Raw genomic sequence first — 21,477 nt, 5'->3', positions numbered from 1 at the left:
ATTAATTAATTGGGTTAATTCAAGAGTAAAAGTGTGAATTCCATAAATATATGTAAAAAAAATACGCTTAAAGTTATTTAAATGTATAAAAAAAAACTTATAATTGTAAAAATTACTTGTAACTTAACAATATATTAACTTAAAAATTTGTAGTAAATATTTAGATATATTTAATTTTTAAAATTAAATATTAACTTATTTGTTAAATAGATGATCTATAAATAAAATATCGTTTAAATAAAAAAATATCAAAAGAATCTCTGCATATTTATTATGGAGACTTGATCTCTCCATGAGATCAAGCTTCCGTATCACGGAGGATTTTCTTCCGTAATACGGAGCCTTGTTATGAGAGATCAAGCTTCCGTATCACGGAGGATTTTCCTCCGTAATACGGAGGCTTGCTTCGTAATGCGGAGGCTTGTTATGAGAGATCAAGTCTCTTGTTATTGAGAGATCAAACCTCCGTATTACGGAGGATTGAGACTTTCAAGCATGAAGAGTAATTTTTTTCTTTGAATTTGTTTATTAGTAATATTTTTATTTGTTGATATTTTTTGCTATCACTATTTTATTTCTAACAATCACTTTTATGTAAGAAATTATTAACAAATAAAAATACTGACAAAAAATATTTGTAAAATGTAAGAAGTTACTTATAAGTAAAAAATCTATAATTTTAACGCTAATAAAAATAAAATAAATACAAAACTCGTGCAACGCACTTGTCAAAGACTAGTATATGTATATAATGAAAAAAGGTTTGATTAGCATTAAAATCAATGATCAGAAGTTTTTGGCTTGATTAACTCAATCGTCGTGTTACTATTCTGATCGTATTTCAAGATTATGTCTTTAACATATAATAAAATTTGACTTATGGGCTCCTGTGGAAGATTCGGATGCTTAGATTTTGTGATATTATTTGTATCAATGATCTAGCCCTTGGTTTATGATTCTATTACATGATCTTAGGTATTCTTGCATTGCATTGCATTGTGAAACTAGAGTTCCGTTTCGTTTCTGTAAAATCAGATATATCTGCTTGTCAGGATTCATTTTATTTGATTAATGTTCTAGAATTTTGATTCAAAGTGTTCATGGAATGAATTTTTGCCAGCTTGACTGGAAAAAATACTCTGCAGTATTTTGCTTGCTTGTATTTAGATATTCTCGTAAATTGTATATAAGCAAATTCATATACGGAGTGAGAAAATTTATGTTCTTAACCTTCTTGATGGGTCACTATTTGCAGGTTATTATTAATAAAGACTAGTTTAGTTGAATTGTAGTGGTCTATTAGCAGAGAGAATGAGCCAGCTAGGGAGACCAACTTCAGGTATGGTTTTATTTTATCGGGAACTTTGGTACTGAATATTGAGAAATATCAATTCATGCATTTCAAGTTCAAAATGTAAGAAAACATCTGCTATAATTCACTACCTTTTGCATAAAGTTTGAGTTGAATTAATTAACCTATTTTAAAGAACAATGCATGTGTATTGTGCACCCTGTGGGATTCTCTTAAGAACATACTGAAGAATATAGTGTGTTGACTTCATCAATTTCGTCACTGCATAATGACATAATAATGGACTAGTCCTTTTCTTCATGCAATAGACTTTGTTTGCCAAGCTCTTTGCATCCCGATGAGTGTGCTTCACGTGACACTATGGTAGCATGGATTATTTTCACTTCAAAATATACTTTCACACGTTTATGGTGATTGCTAAACATTAAATTTGTTTTGCTGCTAATTGGTTTACGTGTTCATTATCCTTTTTTGGGAATTGTAGGTTGTTAATTAGTTCTTGGCTTTTCTTTATTCTTTGATGAATAATGTATGTACAGGAAAAAGAAGATTGAAAGATCTTTTGGTCCAACATGATAATTGTGTTTGTGCAGATTATCCAAAATGGGCGTAAGTTTCACTCTGGCTTCCTTCTGATCTTTTTTACGCCAGTACTTGTTGCCTGCTTACCTTAAAGGGTTTAGAATTCTTGCTCACCCGTATGCATTTGTCATTATTCAAAAAGAACTCGTGTAAATGCTGTGTTTTGTGTCTTTTTTTTTTTTTCATTATTTTTACTTGTTAATGTTTTACGTGGCATGTTCAGGTCTGCAAACATTGGAGTATTTATTTACTTAAAGTGCTGCGGCATGCACATAAGCCTCGGTACATATATTTCAAAGGTGACATCCTCAGCTCTTTTTTCCTCCACCATCTTCTTGTTGGAAATTTAGTGTAGTGGATGAAACCGGATTATTCATAACCTATATGTAATTTACATGTTGGATTTATGCATACCGTATATGCAACATACTGTATACACGCATACCGTATATACAAATTACCATATATGCAGATTACGTAATTACAGTTTACCGTAAATGCAGCATACCATATTTCCATCAGCATATCGTATATGCAACAGTTTACCGTATATGCAACAGATTACCGTATTTGCATATACCGTATTTACGGTGAACAAGATAAAATATAGCAGATTTAAATTGCAATAGAATAAACAAATTAATTTGATCAAATTAATCTAGTTGGCCAAATAATGCATATTAGTTTTTTAATAAATATAAATAGAACGACAACATAATAAAACTGCAAATTATATGAAGCACACGAATAAATTGCAGAAATATTAAATAACGGATGAATTTTCAACCCGAGGCCTCTGCGAGGACAGTTTCTTTAAAACAGATTCGTCTCCTCACCGTAAGTGCTTAAAATTTAATCTGAGCGTCTGTTTTTTAGGATACAACAGTAAACCAATAGAATTTGAGTACTGCAGAAACTATTTCGACGAACTGAGTTAGTATTCGAACAAAATCACTACCACGACGTTGTGTCTATGCAGACAGAACAGTGAATATTCGTGTATTTTGTGGTGTGTAAGAATTGCTGGAAAATGAGACTTAATATAAGATAAATCTGCCATTAACTCTATGGCAATAAACATTGGAGTCACTTCAATTTTTGCTGGAGTTTTAGCAGTTTCAGAAACTCAAGTTAGTTGGAGAAAGCAAGGCCAATTTTTGCTCTGTTCAGTCGGACATTCTTGTATGCTAGTCACGCCCGCACACAATGTCAAGGTCCGAAGGTCATTTTAGTTATTGATTTGCACCTCCCTGTGCGCGCTCGTGGAGAGAGTATCTATGTTACACATGATAAAACCCTACCAAGGTGTAGCTATATATAAAATGGTTCATGCTTTCTTCTTTTTCCTATGTGCGACAAATCCTATTTTCCCACGTAAATCATCTTCCAATGGTCAACTTTAAGATCCAATTTTTCATTCACCTGAGCTTCATTTTTGGCAAGTAAATATATGGTTTTGATGCTCTCACGGAAGAGAACACGGATCAACTTTGATTTTCTAAATTGGACCAACGGGTCCCACCGAAAATTGTGCCAAAAGTGAGTCATTTACTCATTTTTTCCAACTCTTCTATCTCTCACACTCGTACTTTTTATAATCTTTTATTCCTTACATTTCCACCATATATTTTGTATGATACAGGTTTTATCTGTGACATTAGATGAATGGTCTGATGATGAAATTGATGCACTGATTGAGATTGGAGGAAATTTTTATTCTAATTCAATTTATGAGGCTTACCTTCCTGAAGGAGTCGCTAAACCTTGACCAGATGCTAGCCATGAAGAGCGTTCAAAATTTATCAGGTCTGGTCAAACATAGAAGCACTATCAGTTTTATGATTTCTTCGTGTGCTGGTTCTCTTTCTCTCTGGTGAAGACCTGGTCGTAATTTCTTCATTACTTTTTTGATACTTTTTGTTAATCCATCTGCCATATCTCGCCAAGTAGTTGATATTTGTTGTGTCACTCGGACCAGGCATTTTTTTCTTTCTTTAATGACTATCATGTAGAAGATTCTGTTCTATCAAATCATAAGTTCAGCTATCTTATGAAATGTCCTCATCATGAGACAGAACTGGGTTTCTGAGTGGTTTAGCAAGTTTTGTGGGGTGTTAGGTTTCATCTTTATGATGTTCCATTTTTGTCATATAGGTCCAAGTATGAGCTTCAAGAATTCTTGAAACCTAGCCTACGTATTACATCAGCTTCTAAAAAAGGCTCTTTGCAAGCAAGGTTGTCCCAGAAGATTATGAATAATTTTCGAAGTTCAAGTTCGTCATCGCAGCAATCAGTAAGTCCTCTTCCCCTGTTTGTGCCCCTTTCGCACATTACTTCTTTACCAGAGATATTATGTTTCGGTTCACCTTGTTTCAAGTCACCACCTTATCGGAAAATATATCTTATTGCTGACAGTCTTCCAATGACAAAATTTTCTGCGTTTACGCAGCTGCTTATCTCCATTCTCCACAATCCGGTGGTGCCCATTTTTTTTGTCTTTCTTAAATTTACATCACAATAATTAGACTGGCAAAAAATATGTGTCCTGAAAGGAAATGTCAAAAGTTAATTAAGATAGATAAGATTTATTAAGATGTTACAGATTTCACTGGCTTCTTGATGCTTCTGTGAATTACTATTTCTGTATTTAAGTGCTTGATTTTCGACTGGTCAAACTTCACTTTTAATCACACATTTCAGGGGACTCACAATTTTTATCAACTTCTTAACCACACGTTTCATCATCTTTACCACATTCTGCTATTAAAAGCCTTGTCAAACAACGCTTAAGGTTACAAATCAACTTCAGGAAGGCATGGTGGAATTTATTGGGATGTTGAAGATCATAATAATCAAAGGCACAAATTTAGCTGTCCGAGACATGCTGTCAAGTGATCCTTATGTTGTCTTAACTCTTGGGAAGCAGGTTACTGAACTGCTTCCCTGTTTTCCTTGGTTTTAGGGACCGAAACTGGGATATCGAAAAGGTGATAATCTAAACCTACGTACTATAACTTCAGACTTCTGATTTTTTGGCTAGTGAGATCTGCTAAGCATGTTCTTATTTCATTTCTTTTCACATTGTATTAAATATGGAGTGCTGAGAAGCTAAAAAATTTACGGTATGATTGGTAAGGTAGATTGAACACTAATGACTATTAATGAAGGATAAGAAGTTAAAATCGGTGCCAGTATAGTTCAATACTGTGGACCAACCCTTTGTCCTACAATTAGCTTTTTGGGTATATCAGAGTACAATTATTATAGATTTCTTGTGCAAACTTTCTTAGACTTTCTTAGAAAGAATATCTGGACAATAAACATATATATATCTCATTAAGCTCAAATCATAAATCTTGCATAACAGTGCTTGCTTTTCCTTTGTTGTTGAAAACTGGGTGGTTCAATATGTCAGTTCAAAGTGCGGTATATATTACCAACTTCTATAAAGCTGTCATGCTGGTTCTTTCTGTTATTAGAAAGCACAGACAGCGCAGTTTGAATCCTGTCTGGAATGAGGAACTTGTGCTTTCGGTTCCACAAGACTTTGATGCAATAAAACTGGTCATCCGTCTACTTCTTTTCTTCGCATCTTGTTTCCCTCAAGATTTTTTTCCTTCGTTGGTTCCTTGTGTTGGTATTTTACATCTTGTCTAAACTACAGAAGTTTTTGATTGCGACACATTTTCGGCGGACGATATAATGGGAGAAGCTGAAATAGATATTCAGCCAATGATAACCTCAGCAATGGCATTTGGAGATGCAGGAATGTTTGGAAACATGCAGATTGGAAAATGGATGAAATCACACGACAATGCACTAATAGATGATAATACTGTTAACATTGTTGATGGGAAGGTGAAACAGGCAGTTTTACTCAAACTCCAAAATGTAGAATCTGGAGAATTGGATTTAGAACTAGAGTGGGTACCTCTCGAACGTAGTGGCTTGTTTGGTAAATTGGAGTCTATCCTACTCGATAGTATTGTACCAGAAGTTAAAGTTTTGTAAATCGTAATCCAGAAATGCATACCAAACACGCCCTAGATGTATTTAAATGATTTTTCACTTCCCATTGACAACTAGAAGCAAAATTTTCATGTTTTGTGAAATTTCATGTATTCTTTTGAAATCCTTTCTTCTTTTATATTTCATTTTAACTGTGGAACAAATGTTGTTCGTATAACATATTCTTATTTTGACAAGCTCGATTCACAAAGCCTAGTCTCCATATTGACATGTTTACTATGAAAATATCTGTATAGGAACAAAAGTATCCAAATTTAGCCATTGAAGCTTGACCTCAATATGTTTGGCTACAGTAACTACTGTACGGTACCATTAAGTTCAAATATTAATGGTGGTTTCTTTAGATGATGGACCTTTTAGAGTTTTATATGACTAAAACGTATTCATAAAAGAAAAGAAACTATTAAATCTTATACTTTGTAATGTACATGATCAATTGAGGGTAGTTTTGCTCTGAAAATGTGTTAGTGGCGCGAAAAGGGTTAATTTTTGCTTAAGATCATTGTTTCAAGATCTCCGTCAAGGAATGTGATGCACTCTGGGTAGTTGAAAGTTTACAATCTGATTTTAGTCTTATTAAGCGTGTTTCCATTCTATTTGATATTGTAGCATTTTTAAGAGATGTAAATGCGATTTGTGTTGCTTTATACCTTATTAGGAAACAACGTAGCTCACAAGTTTGCTTCTGTAGCTACTAATGCCCTAGTTAATCTTACCTAGTTGATTGTACTCATGACGTTTGTGGTGATTTAGATTGATGCAAATTGTATGTTTAGTGTTTCAAATGAAAACAATAAAAAAGCCTTGGCGCGCACTAGAAGGATTAATAGTTCAATTTATTATAATATTTGTCCTAAACAAGGCCATGTAGAACTTGTATAATTATACTGCATAATAATCATGAATGCCATCAGAAACTTCGGTAACTTGAGACTTTTCTTGTTAATCAAAACACCACCCAGGCATAGTATTTACACATTATAAGACTAAAAAGAAAGCACAAACTTTAAGAGGATAACATATGACTTAAAATCTAACCAAAGAAAGTACATTAAAGAAAATTTAACTAGTTTATAAAACTCAAACCATAATAAAGTATCACGTGTCATCATCATCGTGCTTTGTTGGCTCATCGTTGCATACTTGCTTTCATATATTAACATCATCGTTGGAGCGTGCCCCATAATCCACGGTTGGCATTATCAAATCCCTTGCCAAATCTTCATATATGTGTCCAAATGCATCTTCTACATGACGAATGTCTTGGGACATCAGAACAATCCTGTAGTCCTTGCCCTGAGGGTAGCTGATCAGGTCCCGTTGAAATTGGACAGATTATTAGCATCATAATTTCCTTTGCCAGTAGAATACGGATGCTGTTAACATCTTCACACTATATTCATTGTGTGCTAACCCCTTTCTGACTGGTTGTCTCACCCAGAACTGTTTATACCATATGAAGAAACTGACTCAAACCTGGAAGGACTTCATTCACCAGCTCTTCATAGCAAATTCCATTTCTCTACTAATTTTAACATTACAATGTCTAAAATGGAGGATGATGCTATTAGCCGAACATTCAGTCCCTGCATTTCTATCTCGTCAAGTCCAATAGAAGACATGTCCCCAGCCTTTTCAGCGACTTTAGGAATATTGAGCTCAAAGCAGAAGCTTCCATAATCTAGCTTCAAAATAAAATCATCAGCTGTTTTAATCTACATTAAAAAAACAGAAACCGAACATTAATGGTGACAAAATGGTGCGAATATAAAGGCTCCGTTTGGGAGCGATTTTAAGAATTGATTTTTTGACCGTTAGGAGAAAAGTAGAGTCTACCTGTGGGAAAACAAATCAAACTTTACGACTGTAATAGTGAAATAACGGTTAAAAAATCAATTTTTTTGGGTGAAAAATCACTCCCAAACATCCTCAAAATAAACATCTTCCTTCGTCCTATCTATTCCTCTCCTACTAAACAATGTTTAGAGACACAAACGCGTTTGGAAGGGTAAATTTTTTAGTAACGTGCTTGAAAAATGGAAAAGACGCATAAACTTTAAAGAAAGATAATTTATTTTAAACCCAATCAACATAGCTGTCTCACGAATTCACTGAAAATGGTCAATTAATCCCATTTGAATCAAGAAATTCATTTCCTTAAATAAAAAAACATTTATTTCTATAGGCATTTCTAAACAATTGTCACATCTCTATTATTTCCATTAATTAATTGAATAATGCTCTGCTACCTTGGACCATTCACGTTTTCGTCTCCTGCAAGTGACCTTTTGAAAAAGGGGAAAAAAGATCCCCACCTTCTACTCTGTGCAGCCGAATCCATACGTTTAAAAGAAGAGACAGATGATATATTAAAAAAATCATGAACTATTCTATGTGTATGTGTTTTTCAGTAATATGTGAACATATAATAATGAAATCTTTTGTACAGAAACTTCAATTAGGGTGGCGTGTCCGTATTCATCACGTGTCGAATACCGACACTTCTTAAGACACTTTATTACTATTATTTTTCTTTTTTATTAGAAATATTATGTATTTCTAAAGTTTTTAGTAAATAAAACAATATGTACTCACACTTAAAAGATTTCAATAAGAAAAATTAATAACAAGTGTAAAATTAAATTTATACTGTATAAATTAAGAATTTAATCAACATATCATGTGAGTAACTTTTTTGAAAAATGGTGTGTCGGCATATGTGACACGTGTCTGTTTCAATGCATTATAGATAATGATCTTAAATGGGAAAATAAGGACACGGTCAGGATTTGAAACAAAGACCTTACACCACTCCTATGCTTTGATTTTTGTACAAAAATCAAATCCAATTTTAGTTTTTTATTCGAGTTTATAATAACTTGCATCCTAACACACCAAAAGTAAATCTTTCATAACAAAAGGACCCAAAAGATGTTATCCTAACATTTCTAGAAGCCAATATCGATGAACCTAGGATTACCTCCCAAATTGCTAACTTTAATATTCATGATAGCCTCAATAAATATTGTATTAGCCACTAGGAAAAGGTCTTCCAACAGGACAAGAGATAATCCCCAAGTGGGAGCAGCACTCACTTTAGATTTATTCATAATATACTGTAGACAGTTAATTACATCAAAATAACGTTTTTAAACCAAGAGAGACTAATAGTACAAAAAGTTAGCAGTTACCAGTAAAAATGCATTAACAATTAAATAAGTTAAAAACGTGCTCAATTAATATTCAAAATGCACAATTATTGATTCCTACCAACCGGGCCCCTCAATTTCCATTAGTCTTTCGAAAAAGATGGCCTGCAAGGCACCAGTATTTAACTATTTATACATGCATGATAATAAGATTCATCATTCATTAGAAGTAGGATCATATATACTAGCTGGAAGTGAAAGTAGACACAGAAATGGCACTTAAGTGCAGACCGCTTCTTCATCTAATGATCGTATGCATAATCTCAGTACTCTTCCAATCACATAAAACAGCTGCAGTCTCCTTGGCATTGGATGGTTGCCAAGAAAAATGTGGAGAAGTGGAAATTCCTTATCCATTTGGCATAAAGAAGGGCTGCTATCTTGACAGGCAATTTCAAATTATATGCGATGATGCATCAAATTCTGCCTTTCTAGGTGACTCTAAAACGAAGATAGATCACATCTCCATACCAGATCACCATGTAAGGGTTTCCAACTTCCCAGTTCTAAATATGACTTTCATCAATGGATCATCAGGAGAAAGTTTGAGAGCACAATCTACTAAGGAATTTAATTTTAGACGTTTCAGTTTGTCCCACACAAAAAATATGTTTGTTGTAGTGGGATGTGATTTGTATGCCTATGTTGTTCATAATGCAACTAAAGAGTTCCTCACCGGATGTGGATCTCTCTGCAACAGCACTGACATAGTCAGGTCCACTTCACCTTGCTCGGGGTTTGGTTGCTGCCAGTCAAGTTTGCCGAAAGATATCTCAATTTTTAATTTGTGGGTTAATAGAATAAATACCTTCACAGAGTCCTGGCTATCACATCCATGTGGCCATTTCTTTTTTGCAGCTAAGGACGTCCAAATTGATTATCGACATAATTTCTCTGCTTGTAATGAAAATTATTATGTGCCTGTAGTCCTTAACTGGACAGTTGGAAACACCAGTTGCAGCAACGCGGAGACAAAAAACGACTATCGCTGCGGCCCGAATAGTAATTGCTATGATAATGATGGTGGTGGGGGATACAGATGCATATGCAATCAAGGTTACCAAGGAAATCCTTACCTCCCCAAGGGATGCGAAGGTAACATTTCTTCTCTCCCTTCCAAGACTTATATGCTCGGGGTTTGGTTGCTGCCAGTCAAGTTTGCCGAAAGATATCTCAATTTTTAATTTGTGGGTTAATAGAATAAATACCTTCACAGAGTCCTGGCTATCACATCCATGTGGCCATTTCTTTTTTGCAGCTAAGGACGTCCAAATTGATTATCGACATAATTTCTCTGCTTGTAATGAAAATTATTATGTGCCTGTAGTCCTTAACTGGACAGTTGGAAACACCAGTTGCAGCAACGCGGAGACAAAAAACGACTATCGCTGCGGCCCGAATAGTAATTGCTATGATAATGATGGTGGTGGGGGCAGGGCCGGCCCTGAGAATTTAGAGGCCCTAGGCGTTTAATTATTATGGAGCCCCCTCGACACAAAATGGTTCATTATCTCTGTCAAGAGATACCTCTTCATTCATCACACAATATTCTTCCTCAATTGTATTATTTCTGTTATCATTCTCATTAAATACTTCTTTAGTAACTACGTCTTCATTAGGTGTTTGTTTACTACAATTAAAAAACTTATCAAGTACTCCCTCTTGAGATTTAATCAACCTTTCAACTTTTTCCTTCCTTTTCCTTTTGGCACATCCAGATTCAAATTTTCTTGTAAACATAATAATAAACAAAGAGCAATAAAACCTGATTGATGAGTCCCCAAAATGAAAGGATTCAGAAATTGGTGGTAGTGGTAGTCGCGTGGTGATTGAAGTAGACAATGCGGCCGTAGAGGTTGCAGTCGAAAACGCAGAGTCTGATTATCAAGCAATTCTGCTGCAACCAAGAAATGAACAAAACAAAGAGAGAATAGATCACACACCCAAAAAAAAGGATAGAATAAGCTTTTAAAAAAGAAAATGCATTTTTGGATCTTAATCTCAATATGCAATAACTTTACGAAACGGAAAAATGTGAAATAAGCTTCAATTTATTCAAATTGAATAGAAAATTTTAATCAGTTTTTGTTTGGCTAACAATTTTACAAAATGAAAAAATGTGAAATAATATCGCATTCTTATCATATGTTGTCATACTTTTTATATCCTTTGGAGGAGTTGTCAATATGAAATTACACTTTTCTGTGGACACGTTTATCACCATTTCAGGCCTAAAACACAAAAATGTATATTAATATTTTTCCCAAAATCTCTTAATACCCTGGACCCCACATATCATCCCTTATATCTACTACTCAATATAATAATACTTATTGAAAAATTCCTAAAATTATTGCAACCAGAAGACTAAAGACTGAAGTCTAGTTTCTGTAATCCGTAGTGGCGGAGTCCAAGCTTGCATTCATCACTCATCAATTCTTCTTTTCTTTTTTTTTTTTTTTACTTCAAATTTGTTGCAAAATTGCAGATCAACATACCGTTCTTCAAATTAAGCAAAGACCCATTTCTGATTCTCGGTCAGGTACTTTTTAAATTTTAATTTTTATCATAACATACACAAACACAGGTATACCGACACCGACTGGCGACTGCAATATGTAAATCTGTAATATGCTCATGATTTTGGAATTGAGAAAGTGAAACTTAGAGATTTCGAGGTGATGGCATTAGTTGTTTAATTCTTGTTAAGATTTTTCTTTGCTCTATTTATGTGAAGAAGATTTTGGGTATTTTAATCTTAAAACCCCAATAAAAACGAAAGTCATGGAAAGATTTTCAAGGAATCAAGGGTTTTCAGTTTCCTAAAATAAATGGAAACCAACCTCCAAATTTGCGAGACCTTAGTAGTTTGTGAAGTGCGAACTCTCTATGTGCGAACGTGCTGAAGCAGCTCAACCTCTGGTCCTCTGGATTTCGTCGGAACTTTTGCAGTGGTAGACTAGTAGAGTAATGGTTTTTGGAGATTAATTCCGGATTGGAGTAGGTTTTAGGGATAAATTCTGGATTGGAATGTGTTCTCAGGTCTGGAGAGTGGAGAAGGCGATTGGACTGCAATTGGAAATGGCTGTTCGTTTGCCTCTTTCATGTGCCTAAATAAATATTATTATTATTTTTTTTAAGAGAGAGGCAGTGTTGGGCTGGAGGCCCCCTAAAAGATGAGGCCCAAGGCAGTGGCCTCACTTGCCTTGGGCCAGGGCCGGGCCTGGGTGGGGGATACAGATGCATATGCAATCAAGGTTACCAAGGAAATCCTTACCTCCCCAAGGGATGCGAAGGTAACATTTCTTCTCTTCCTTCCAAGACTTATCCGTTCTTTTCTTCTCCATAAGCCCAAACTTTGTTTCAGTCATAAATGAATAAGGCAATGAAAGAAGTGAATTGAGAAAAAGGTTAATCACTTAATCTACTCAATTGTATATTTGACTTTGTTTCTTTTTAATAACCTTAGGATGGATCATAAAATATTAAAAATGGTGAATGGGTGAGAAATTAATGGAAGCAACCTCACAAAGCATAAGTCATATGTCATATGTCACGAGTAAATAGAAACAATAATCTGCCTACTCATAACAAATTTACTTCTATATCCCATGACAACATTTAATTTCCAGACCACAATAAGTTAAACTTGCACTTTGTTTTCACTTTTGCAGATATTGACGAATGTTTAAAGCCCAATCACAATGGCTGCCATGAGAAAGGCCGCTGCATAAACACACCAGGAAGCTACTATTGCCGACGTAGTCGAGGACATATATTGGCACTGTTCATTCCCTTAGGTATATCCTTTTCCACTCTTTGTCTTCATTCAATCTTAGAAATCTGCTAATACTAGCCATACAAACAGGAGTTGGCCTTGCTGCTGGCCTTCTAATTTTGGCAGCTGTTATTCTCTGGCTCTTCTGTAAAATTAATAAAATGAATGAAAGGAAAGTTAAGCAGAAGCTCTTCAAGAGAAATGGTGGTTTACTACTTCAACAACAGATCTCTTCGAGTACAGGAAATGTATTTCCTGAAACAAAGCTCTTCGTGATCGAAGAGTTGGGGAAGGCAACAGACAAATTCAACAAATATCGTATTATTGGTAAAGGAGGAGTTGGTACTGTCTACAAAGGAATGCTGTCAGATGGCAGCATAGTGGCTGTAAAAAGGTCCAATATCATTGATGAGAGTCAAGTCAGTCAGTTCATAAATGAAGTTTTCATTCTGTCCCATATAAACCATAGGCAGATAGTGAAACTGTTAGGTTGTTGTTTGGAGGCAGAAGTTCCATTATTAGTATATGAATATGTGCCCAACGGAACCCTCTCTCACCATCTTCACGATGAGCATAACGTCTCGATAATTTCTTGGGACAATCGTCTACGTATCGCTGCAGAAATTGCAGGAGCCCTGGCTTACTTGCATTCATGTGCTTCAACAGCTATTTTTCACAGAGACATAAAGTCAAACAACATATTGTTGGATGAGAATTATCGGGCTGTAGTGTCCGATTTTGGACTCTCAAGGTCAGTATCCATTGATAAGACTCACTTGACAACACTCATTGGGGGCACATTTGGTTACCTAGATCCTGAATACTTCCAGTCAGGGCAACTAAATGATAAGAGTGATGTTTATGCATTTGGGGTAGTTCTTGCTGAGCTCCTAACAGGTCAAAAAGCCATCTCTTCCAAAAACAGTAATGAAGCTCTAGCAATACGCTTTCGATTTGCACTGAAAGAGAACCGTTTGTATGGGATTCTAGAGAAGCTAGTGGCAAATGAAGGTCATAAAGAGGATATTATTGCAGTTTCCAAGCTCGCCAAGAGATGCCTAAAGCTAAATGCACGGAAGAGACCAAGCATGAAAGAAGTGGCATCAGAACTTGAACAGCTGAGGAGGACAAGAGAGCATTTGGTTCTTGAAGAGAGGTTTCAGGACAATTATTATTCCGTAAGTCCAAGCTCCAATAGCACCAATGAAATTGAGAGAACGACTAAATGTGATGGTGGACAAACTAGCTCCACTTGAATTCTAAAGTTAGAATTTTCCTTCATATAATAAAGAAGCCGTCACGTTCAACTACATGTATTGAAATATATCATGATCAAATTTCAAAATCTTCTACAGAAACCGTTGTTAATAGCATTGTCTTTCTTCTTGTCATTTCTAATGCATTTCTTTGTTACAATTTCTGTATGACAGCATATGTTCTTTGGAAGGTGTTAGGTTTAATACCTCAAAATTGGGTTGAAATCTTGGAATATCACGTTTGGCTTGAATTTGGAAAGAAATCAAATTACATCCAAGATTTTTTCCTTTTACGCGATTTAACCTAATTCTAGTATTTTTTCTTACCTTTTAGGACTCCATTAAGTTTATGGACGTGGCCTATAAATTAGAGACTCCTTTATCAGTTTTACAAAAGCTAAATTGTCGTGTCATTGTAATTCTCTCTCTATATTGTTGGATTTAATAAAATTCATTGTTCCTCCGTTTAGTTTCTCTTTTTCTGCTTTACTTTAATCTTATTTTCATGGTGCGATCTTGAATATTTCATTATTGCCAATAAATTTCAATCTTACACCGCCTTTGTGATCAACAAGTGGTATCAGAGCACGATTGCAGGTTCTTCGTGATTTGGTTGAGATTTTTCAAGGATGAATTCGTTGAAGTATGAAATTCTGCTGCTGGATCGCAATACAAGATTTTCGCTGTGGCAAGTAAAAGTGAGGGTTGTGTTGACACAGATGGATCTTGACGATATTTTGCTGGATTTTGAGAGGATGTCAGCAAATTTGTCTATGGGGGAGAAACAACGGAGGGATCGAAAGGCTCTAACACAGATTCATCTTCACTTATCCAACAATATTCTGCATGATGTCTTGAAGGAGGAAATGGCGGCTGCTTTGTGGCTCAAGTTGGAGCAGTTGTGCATGACAAAGAGTCTGACGAGCAGACTGACTCTAAAGCAGAAGTGGTGTCCCATCGCATGACAGAAGGAGGGTTACTACAAGACCATCTTGCTGTGTTCAAGGAGATTATTGCAGATTTGAAGACGTTGGAGGTAAAATATGATGAAGAGGATCTGACCTTGATCCTGTTGTGTTCGCTACCCAGTTCTTTTTCGTCGTTTCGTGATACTATATTGTATAGTCGTGACACGCTGACCATTGAGAAGGTATATGATGCTCTGTTCTCAAAGGAGAAGATGGAGCTGTTGGTTGGAGATCCTACATCTAGGGATGGAGATGCTCTGGTTACTCATGGTGATCGACGGAGGGGTAGATCGAAGGTGAGGTACAGCAATATGTATTGGTATTGCTGCAAGAGGAAAGGACACATTAAGAAAGATTGGGACAAGTTGCAGGGTAAAGGTGATTTACATGCAAATCATGTGGGGCAATCAAGTAACGAGACTAACATTGTTGCGAATTTTTCGGATGATGGAGATATAATGTTGGCTGTATCTGTCGAGGAATCCAAACTTGGAGAGTGGATTCTGGATTCTGCATATTTGTTTCATATGTGTCCCAATAGGGTTTGTTTCAGACATATGAGAGGGTGAAGCAATGTGGAGTTGTCATGGGAAACAACAAATCTTGTCGGGTTGTAGGAATCGGTCAGGTTAGATTGAGACTACAAGATGGGATAGTGAGGACACTTTATCAGGTTAGCCATGTTCCAGACTTTACAAAGAATCTCATATCACTGAGTGCCCTGGTTGCAAAATGGTATAAATTCTCTGGTAGAGATAGAGTCTCAAAGGTCCGAACGGATGTTCAGGTTGTATTGAAGGGGCGGAAGATGTCTTAATTGTACATCTTGCAGGGGAACGCAAAATCAATTAAGAGACATTTGGACAAGTTTAGTATCATGGAGGAAGTTCAGTTTGGTATAGTACCTCCTGTGGCGAGCTCTGAGTTGGTTAAGAACACTGCTAAGGAAAGCGTTGGTGATTTCGCTTTGCCACCAATTTCAGCAGATACACTGTGTTCAGTTGCTTTGGTTGGACTCATGGAGCGTAGGTACGGTGGTGTCACTAATGTCTGGAATGCTTTAGGGGACGTTGAATGTGACAATTCTAGCAAGGGGCCTTCTGATCCAGCATGTGGTATGGTTTCTGCTACAGGGTGAACTTCAACCCTGTTTGGTCAACAATAATTTCTTGGTGAAATTTTAGGAACCCACGATTTGGGTTCAAGTGTCGCTTGTGGACGTCGTGCAGAGGACGATGGTTTGGTGATGGAGATTTTGGTTACTGTGTTGAGGAGATTGGTCAGTTCATTTCGGCGTAGACGAATTTGAAATTTTGGAGTTTCGTTCGTTGCACTGAAATTTTGAGTCAAGGTAGAGATTGTTAGGTTTAATGCCTCAAAATTGGGTTGAAATCTTGGAAGATCACATTTGGCTTGAATTTGGAAAGAAATCAAATTACATCCAAGATTTTTTCCTTTTACGTGGTTTAATCTAATTCTAGTATATTTTCTTACCTTTTAGGACTCCATTAAGTTTATGGACGTGACCTATAAATTAGAGGCTTCTTTGTTAGTTTTACAAAAGTCAAATTCCTGTATTGTTGTAATTCTCTCCACATTGTCGGGTTTAATAAAATTTATTGTTCCTCTACTTAGTTTCTCTTTTTCTACTTTACTTTAATCTTATTTTCATGGCGCAATCTTGAATATTTCATTATTGCCATTAAATCTCAATCTTACATCGCCTTTGGGATCAACAGATGGAGCGAGAAATAATTACTTTCACAAAATTCAACTAAAACCAAAAGTAAGCATATAGATAGAAACAATCAATAAAAAGATAACATCCACAGCATAAGGAAATTCAACAGTAAGTAATGTTGTAAGTTACATCGATGAATTTGATCCTCTTTTAGGGCTCATAGAAGCTAATCTCTCAGTATTTTTCTGATTATGTAGCTATAAGCAATTTCCCTAATCCCCTTTTTGAAAAAGTTAACTTGTAAGTAGCTTTAGCTTTGTTATTACTTATGGCAAATATTTAAAGCTTAACCAAATATGTACTAAACTACTTATAAGCAGGAATAAGCATCCAGCTGAAAATAAAATATTTTATGTATTTTATACATACATATAACTAACATAAGTAACTTTTATTAATACACTTACGGATAGTTATATTGACACCATATTTGTCTTTTCCTTATACCATTTTTTTTTGACCGGAGAACCTGCAGTCACTACCCTTTGGGTGCGCACTTTTCTTTTCTTTACTTTTTAATTGCACTAAAGGTGCGTTTGGTACACCTATTGGATTAGGGGAGATAGAAGTCTAAAAGATAGATAGAAGTATAAAAGATAGATTAGGGAGAATATGATTAGAGGATTGTATTAAAGTGGATTACGGTGTATCCTTCTAACAAGGCTTTTGCAGCTACACTATAGTAAGTCATCGTTTGGCTCCCATTTTCTCAAAAACTTATTTTTCTCTCTCCCATTTTTTTTTAAATTACACAATCTTTCATAAAATAATATTACACATAAATCGAAATTTTTTACATCTTTTTCAACCACACATTCTCCAAAAAATACTATTCCAAAAATAAAAATTGCCACACAATCGGTGGCAAACGGGGGCTAAAGGTTTAAATATTGATATATAAGTAAAATATAGTTTTATTTATAAGTATTTTTTGTACTTAAAGAGTAAATTTTTTTACTTTTAGATAATTCATATTTTTTAATTTACAAGTGATTTTTTTACTAATACATGAACTTTTTACTACTTAAATCAAGTCATTTTTTACTTATAAGTTTTTTACTTATCAACAAATTTTTATCTTATAAGTGAATTTTTTACTTATGGAAGATTTTTTTTTTAAAGTAACATTTTAACTTATGAGCGATTTTACTTAAAAGTAATTCTTTTAAGGTGAAAGTTGATAGAAATTCTTTTTAGTTGGTGAAAAATTAAAAATGTCTACTATTTATAATTTAACAAGAAATGTTCGACATCCATAAAGTCTTAGTTTCCCTTTTGTAGAAATGTCCACATTATTGGCGGCCCAGATATCTTCTACAATGGAGGTAGGGACGATATCGTGTGGCCCAGATTTCATGTACTATGGAGGCATATGTAAGTGCACATGGTTCAAGGATTGTACATAGCTTCCATGATAAGTAGTTAGTACACTTCACAAACTCTTCATGTTGAAGAGTTGAAGAACGTAACATAGTGATGTCAACGAGTCGAGTCGGCTCGCGTAAAATCAAATTGGCCTTTTTCAAGCCTGAGTTGAGTTGAGCAAAACTTCGGCCAAAAAACAAGGCGTTGCCTAAGCTTTCGGTTCGGGCCTTAGCAAGCCGAGTTCGAGCCAGGTTGGCTTTTTCTCTTTTTTTTTTTTAATTTTTTATAATACGGTCTTAAGGCAGCTGGGCAGCAAGCACTGCCTTGAAATAAGGCAGTCGCCTTATTTCTATATTTTTAAGGTCTGAGCTCGAGTTAACGAGCCACAGGGCCAGCTCGGGCATTCGGGTCGAGCCACAGGCGGTCCAAGCCGATGAGCTCAATTGATATCCCTAATGCAACATACAAATTTAGTCAAAGTCGAATTCTTGGAAAAGAGGGATTCGGTACTATTTACACATGAATGTTGTCAAGTATCTGACATAATCAATCGAAGTCATGTAGGTCAGTTCATAAATGAAGTATTTATTCTATAGAATATAAGCCAAAGGTACATAATGACATTGTTAAGATGCTGTTTGCAGGCTGGAGTTATATTATTGTTCGTGTGAAACCCGCAAGCGTACGTGATCGTTTTACAAGTAATAAGATTTGTGAGTTAAGAGTATCGTTTCCATGAGAAATTCTAATATCTAGTTCAATAGCTTTTATTAAATTCGAAGTAATATAAAATCAAAAGTATTGTGATTTGTATATTTTCTATGCTAATTTTAAACTAAGAAAACAAATAAAATATTTATCTAATTTATGAATGTATTGGAATCATGAATCCCCTATTGCATTTAATTCAACTCCTAATTCATAATTTAGTAAATTCATGTATTTAAGACAATCGATAATCCACTTTTATACAATATTCTTTTCCAAGATATATTAAATCTATTTTAACACGACCCGATCCTATTCCTAATCCGAAATTAAATGAAAAATATGCATTGATTTACAAGATTTATCACACATGATTGTACATACCATAGATATTATTTCTAATACCTATTGTTCATGTGTTGATTTTGCTGCGTTCTAGATTTATTGTGAGTATTCATATACTACAATAAGCAACTTACTATCTAATTGGTGATCAAACAATTAAATAGTTCAATGGGAATGCAAAACCAATGAAGAAAAATCATATAATACTAAATTAAATGTCTTGAATTAAAATAAAAAAATAATTGGGTTCATCATTCATCCAATACAATGAAAAACTTAGCCAATTATCCTAATTATTAAATTATTCAAGAAATAATGAAAAGACATAACCCGAATCGAAGAAATATGGAAGAAGGTAGAAAAATCCACTTTCTTGAATGAAATCTTGATTTTGGATGAATAATCTTCAAGAATCTTGTACAATTCTCTTGATGTTGATGATCTAACCTTGTTCTTCGCCTCTCAAATATGTAGAATATGATGAAAATTAGGTTAATGGACGTTTTTTATGATATTGGCGTGTTTTCCTATTTATATGATGCCAATAAGACTCCTTACCAAAATAAAATAAGGAAACTTAAATTTTTTCACGTTTGACATTAAGGCGCGCGCCCTAGATTTCAGTCGCCTCCTTTTTGGTTGGGGGCTCGCTCCTCTCCTGTAGGTAAGGGCGAGCGTCTTGGCTAATTTTCAACAGTCGAACAATATTTAGTATTTTTATCATAACTTTTTCTTTCAATATTTGATTGAGGTAATTTAAAGTGCATTGAAAAGTGTACTCAGAGGGCTACAAATTATCTAGAAATCTCATTCTTCCAATTCGAATATTTGCTATGCCAAAATTGGGTCTCAATATGAAACTAAAAATTCGAAGCATAACCTTTTCGGTTGAAAGTCAATGTATGATAATATTTTGACTATAAATCATCCCTTTGTCTTCTTTCCTCATCCAATTGACCCCGGGCACTCTCAAATCTTCATTGTGAGTTCCGAAACAACTTTTGAGTATTTGCATTTTAGTATCCAAACTTTGGATTTGCTTCATTTTACCCTTTTTCTATTCTTTCTTCCAATTCTTCTCCGAAACATGAATTTTTCCTAACAAAAGCAATAAATAACAAATTAGGTACTAATATGTTCAAAGAATAACAAAATGTTATCATTTAGGACCCCAAATAAATGTAGAAACTGCACTTATTAAACCCCCAAACTTGAATCTTTGTTTGTCCTTAAACAAAACTAAAACCCAGCAAACACACAAATACACAGTGCTAATTACCTAAATGATGGCCAGTCAATCCAGCAATGGAAAAAGATTTAGCTAGCTATCCTGACTTTTTATCTCAGGATTGAAATTATAAAATCAAATCTATGCATAACTTCAGAATCATAATAGAGAAATTAAAATCTACTTTTCCAATGTAAAATTGTGTGTGTGAAGAATTAAACATAGCATCATGAATTCACAAGCAGTTCCAATTCTCGACCCTCAATGGTAAAATATGTCCTTTCATTACTCGTAAGACTCACACACCTCTAAACTTATTCTTTTCGCTCTTTTCAAGTGTGTGACCTAAAATTGAATTTTAATGCTATCATTGACTCTCTAGTTTAGGTAAATCTCACTAATTGCAAGTCGATATATCAATAAACAAGGATTCTCTATAATTTGATTGTTTCAATCTCCAGAACTCAATTAGGCTTATAATCCCTTATCAAATGTCAATTTTCTTAAACAAGTGTTTGAGACTTAATCAAGGCATTCAGTGCATATTCTGTTTCATGCATATATATATATATATATATATATATATATATATATATATATATATTCAATTTTTATTTCAACATTTTTTTTTATTTGCAGTATTCTTTCCTTTAAACTTTCTAAATGACCCATTTAGCGAGGTTTAGGCCGATAACTCCCAAGTCAGTTGACTTTAGGGCAAAAAGTATTAACACCCTTACAGGCTTAATAACTTGAGCCATAAAGGCTACGAAAAGAAATTTTCAAATAAAATATTTTTTTTTGTTTTTCTATATCTTGATTAGTGTAATATCCCTCATTAAACACTTATCCAAGTAAACCACTTTCTAAATCGAGACTTTCACCCAATTTCATCCTATTGACCTTAGACAATCCACACTAGATTTTTTTTAGTTTCACACATGAAATTATCATTT

The 21,477-nt window shown here is 34.7% G+C and overlaps 2 protein-coding genes and 1 long non-coding RNA gene across 5 annotated transcripts in view; 2 read left to right on the top strand and 1 right to left on the bottom strand.

The window, feature by feature from the left end:
- Positions 1-5,999, top strand: part of LOC111386605 (ADP-ribosylation factor GTPase-activating protein AGD12-like) — an 8,214-nt gene extending 2,215 nt beyond the window's left edge. Inside the window, exons 2-6 of one of the 2 annotated variants that reach the window (XM_023011076.1) lie at positions 1,256-1,339; positions 1,852-1,921; positions 2,118-2,193; positions 3,537-3,700; positions 4,049-5,999. In XM_023011076.1, the coding sequence (XP_022866844.1) occupies positions 1,312-1,339; positions 1,852-1,921; positions 2,118-2,193; positions 3,537-3,662 (300 nt within the window). In that variant the 5' untranslated portion in view covers positions 1,256-1,311 and the 3' untranslated portion in view covers positions 3,663-3,700; positions 4,049-5,999. Of the gene's footprint in view, positions 1-1,255; positions 1,340-1,851; positions 1,922-2,117; positions 2,194-3,445; positions 3,768-4,048 lie in introns of those variants that run through there. The other variant, XM_023011075.1, reaches the window with a different exon arrangement.
- Positions 6,000-6,836: 837 nt separating this feature from the next.
- Positions 6,837-8,488, bottom strand: LOC111386593. The gene is made up of 2 exons (XR_002701259.1): positions 8,173-8,488; positions 6,837-7,604 (listed from the first exon to the last, which is right to left on the bottom strand). It is a non-coding gene; the product is annotated as an uncharacterized LOC111386593 (long non-coding RNA).
- A 93-nt stretch (positions 8,489-8,581) lies between these two features.
- On the top strand, positions 8,582-14,356 carry LOC111386594 (wall-associated receptor kinase-like 22). Of its 2 annotated transcripts, XM_023011063.1 has the most exons (5): positions 8,582-9,873; positions 10,274-10,558; positions 12,360-12,428; positions 12,807-12,932; positions 13,001-14,356. In XM_023011063.1, the coding sequence occupies exons 1-5, from the start codon at positions 9,345-9,347 to the stop codon at positions 14,164-14,166; spliced, it is 2,175 nt and encodes a 724-aa protein (XP_022866831.1). In that variant the 5' UTR covers positions 8,582-9,344; the 3' UTR covers positions 14,167-14,356. The 2 variants fall into 2 exon arrangements, with proteins under 2 accessions (XP_022866831.1, XP_022866832.1); XM_023011064.1 differs by lacking the exons at positions 10,274-10,558; positions 12,360-12,428 and having other exon boundaries at positions 8,582-10,227.
- Positions 14,357-21,477: the final 7,121 nt, after the last annotated feature.

The sequence above is a fragment of the Olea europaea genome, unplaced genomic scaffold, assembly GCF_002742605.1.
Source record: "Olea europaea var. sylvestris unplaced genomic scaffold, O_europaea_v1 scaffold363, whole genome shotgun sequence".
Lineage (NCBI taxonomy): Eukaryota > Viridiplantae > Streptophyta > Magnoliopsida > Lamiales > Oleaceae > Olea > Olea europaea.
This window is presented reverse-complemented; position numbering and strand designations above follow the sequence as displayed.

Coding starts and splice junctions, on each gene's coding strand:
- LOC111386594 (XM_023011063.1), top strand. CDS start 9,345: ATGGCACTTAAGTGCAGACCGCTTCTTCATCTAATGATCGTATGCATA. Junction 9,874..10,273: donor TTCACCTTGCTCGGGGTTTG/GTTGCTGCCAGT, acceptor GCTCGGGGTTTG/GTTGCTGCCAGTCAAGTTTG. Junction 12,933..13,000: donor GGCACTGTTCATTCCCTTAG/GTATATCCTTTT, acceptor CCATACAAACAG/GAGTTGGCCTTGCTGCTGGC.